At 52.7% G+C, this 3341-nt stretch overlaps 1 protein-coding gene across 4 annotated transcripts in view; it reads left to right on the forward strand.

Annotated features, from left to right (window-relative positions):
• The window catches only part of TMEM273 (transmembrane protein 273), a 46079-nt gene that overhangs the window by 32027 nt on the left and 10711 nt on the right, over positions 1–3341 (forward strand). For all 4 annotated transcript variants that reach the window (XM_023742106.1, XM_023742103.1, XM_023742104.1 and 1 more), the window contains one exon: positions 938–968. In XM_023742106.1, the coding sequence (XP_023597874.1) occupies positions 938–968 (31 nt within the window). The remainder of the gene's footprint in view (positions 1–937; positions 969–3341) is intronic.

Here is a 3341-nt window from a genome sequence, read left to right on the forward strand (position 1 = left end):
TGTAGCACTACAGTGGAGAGGTCATGTGGCACTGCAGGGGAGAGGTCCTGTAGCACTGCAGGGGAGCACTCCTGTAGCACTACTGGGGAGCTCACCTTCCAAGCAGATGCTAAGCAGTTTGTGAGTTTTGACAGCAAAGTCCAACATACATTTGCATCCCCTCTTTCCTAATGTGTGACCCACAAAAGCCATCCTCTGTCATGGAGAACTGCTTAGTGGAATGATAATGCAGTTTTCCAGGATGTATTTCTGAGGATGAGGAGGAAGGAGCCTCATTGTGTTCCTGGAAAATGCCATTATTAGCTGTGAAGATATGCAGGGGGTTGGGGAACCTGGGCCAGGGAGACAAGGAGGCCAGACCAGTAAGGGCTTCCTGAGATGCTGGCCTGTCCAGTTGCAGGAGGGGGTTCATCTGTCCTAGGTGTTTGCTGATTATTGATCGTGCACCCTTATAAATAAGGGGGAGAGAAAAGCGCCTCTTAATCACATAGCAGCCAGGCAGCCTGGTCTCCTGAGGACATCAGCTAACAAGAGGGCCAGGACCTACAAGGAGGCCAGGGGCGGGCAAGGAGATACAGGGAGGAAGGGGGAGGGCTTTGGGTATGCTCAGTCCCACCTGTGAGCCAAGCTAATGCACCTTAGTGACTGTTCCCAGGTAAAGAAGCAATAACTGGCAGAGGGTGCAGGGGTGGTGGTAGGTGTTATAGGGGGGTGAAGGGGTACAGGAGGTGCAGGGGAGTGCAGGGTGCAGGGGGGTAATGTGGGGAGAGGAGCAGAGCAGTCAGCCCCTCCTTGTGGCCCTACTCCTGGATCCTCTTAGCTCTGCCAAAGTCAGGTTGGCTGTGACCCTTCCCACTTGCCTGTGGCTGGGGGGACTGAGTGAGCTGCAGCTGGAGTCACAGCACTACCTTCCTAATGCCCTGCTTTTTCTGTTTAGACGCCATCGTGCTGAAGAAGAGCACCCTGAGGTAAGGCTGCTGCCGACAGCGTCACTGAAGGTGTCATTTCTGGTCTGTTTTAGCCAGGCAAATTTTCTGCGCCCCCCCCTCCCGCCCGCCCAGTCCTTCTCTTCTCTCAGCACGCTCTCTAGGAGAGTAGAATGCGTCCCCCACTCTCTTGCTGCAGTCATTTCCAGCAGCAGAGTGCAGCCCCCCCTTGCTCACCCTACTCCAGCCACAAGGCTCTTCTGCATAGTGCTCATGTCTCCTAGTCCAGTCCTGCCTCAAGACCTTTGCACTTGCTGTTGTTGATGATGTGATGTGCTCTTCCCCAGATAGCTGCAAACCTTGCTCTTCATTTCCTTTACACGTCTGCTTCAAGGCACTTTAGGCGGTCTGTTAAAAATATCAAAAAAGTTGCCATCAAGTAGATTTCAACTCATGGCAACCCCGTGTGTTTTAGAGCAGCACTGCACTCCATACGGTTTTCAGTGGCTGGGATCTTTTGGAAGCAGATCGCCAAGTCTCTCTTCCCGAGAGGACTAGGAGTGGATTAGAATGGCCAGCCTTTTGGTTAGCAGCCTAGAGCTTAAGGTTTGCGCCAACCAGGGACTCTGTTCAAAAGACACCCTCCCCACAAATCGTTCTCTTCCCCTTTCTCAGCTTCATTTTTCTTCACAGTGCTTTCCACTGGCATTATATTACATTATGTTATACTATATTATCATATAAATTTGTTGCTGCCAGTCGATCTCAACTCAGAGCACCCTGTAAGACAGAGTGGAACTGCCCCACAGGATTTCCAAGGAGTGGCTGATGGATTCTAACTGCCCACCTTTGGTTAGCAGCCAAGCTCTTAACCACTGAGCCACCAGGGCTCCACATTATCATATGGTATACATTAACTGCTACTATAAATTATATATCGATATCAAATATTACATATTAACCTGTCTATTTTATTATCTGTTTCCCGTCTAAAATGTAACTCCTTGAGGATGGGGTCTCCCATTTTAGTTCTGTAGTCCTGGCACTTAGCCAGGACTCAAAATTATTTGTGAATGTTAGGGCATTAGGTTGTGGGCTAGGCATTGGAGGTAAAAACAAGAGGATTAAGACGTGAGCGCTTCCAGGCTGCAGGGGAGAGACAGACGCATCCAAGCCACTGCTGTGCAGAGAGGAGGGTGGGAGGTGGGCTGAGGGGACTAAACGTGTGTGGCCCTGGGAGTGCAGAGGGCACCTAACCCGCAGGACACTGGGGGTGTCTTGGAGTGCAGCCCACCTGCTTCTGGAAGGACGAGGAGTCAGTAAGGGAGGGGTGCAATAGATGGGGGTGCCCGGGCTGGGCAAGTGCACCTGGGAGACTTCAGGAGCCATCCAGGGCACTTTGGTTCAGTGTGACAGGAGCAAAAGCTTCCCGTGAAGGGGGTAGAGAAGAGGTCAGAGAGAGAGGTGAAGTGGGGTAGAGAAGAGGTCAGAGAGAGCGTTTCTACTCTTGGAGGGTCTCGCACGCTAAGCTGAGGAATCTGGCCCTACTGGGAAACTTCTGGCTGGCTGTGGAAGGGTTCTGAACAGGGGAAGGGTGGAGTGTTTGGTGTGTTATAATAGCTTGGGGCAGGGGAGGAATAATAGAGAGCAGGGAATGGAGCGGGGCCCATGAGAAGGCATGAGTTGGGCAAGGAGGCTACTGCCCCAGGGGCCCAGGATGTGGGAAAGAGGGAAGGAAGCCAGGACAGTGCAGCGTTTTCTGGCTTGGGGTTGAGGTGAATGGTGTCGCCATTTGGGAAGTAGGTTTGGACAGTGAATGTGGTGGGTGTGTGGCTGGAGGCTTCCAGGTAGAAGAGCTGGCCACGAGGACAGAGGTCTGAGGTCTCCCCCTGCAATTCCTCCCTGGAGCCCAGGACTGAGCAGCACTGAGCAGTGGTTAGGGAAAGGACGGCTGGGTCAGTGCTCAGGTGGGGCATGGGTGTAGGACACACTTGTGGTGCAGGTTCCAATCCCTTAGCTATCCCTCCACCCCTACCCCAAGCTGTCCTGGCTCCTGGCCCTGCCCGACTCATGCCTGCAGCCATAATTGCTAGTCTTTCTGATTTTCTCAAGAAGATCACTTTCTCAAGAATCTCTCCTCCCTCCAGTGGTCTGGTTTTCAGCAACGATTTCTGATCCTAAGGCCCCAAAGCACTTTCCGTCAACTCTCTCCAAGCATTTCTCTCTCTGTCTCTCCATCTCTAACCCTCCCTCTGTCTCTCTCGGTCCCCTCCCCTGACCCCTACCCTATTGCCACGTCTGGTCACCCCACAGGGGCCTGGGCTGGGGAGGAAGAGATGTAGTCAGGGTGACCATATACAGCTTATCACCCACGTCAGGATATTCTGAGGGTGAAAGAGGCTCTGGTAGTGATTA

This window comes from Trichechus manatus, unplaced genomic scaffold (genome assembly GCF_000243295.1).
Source record: "Trichechus manatus latirostris isolate Lorelei unplaced genomic scaffold, TriManLat1.0 scaffold00200, whole genome shotgun sequence".
Classification (NCBI taxonomy): Eukaryota; Metazoa; Chordata; class Mammalia; order Sirenia; family Trichechidae; genus Trichechus; species Trichechus manatus.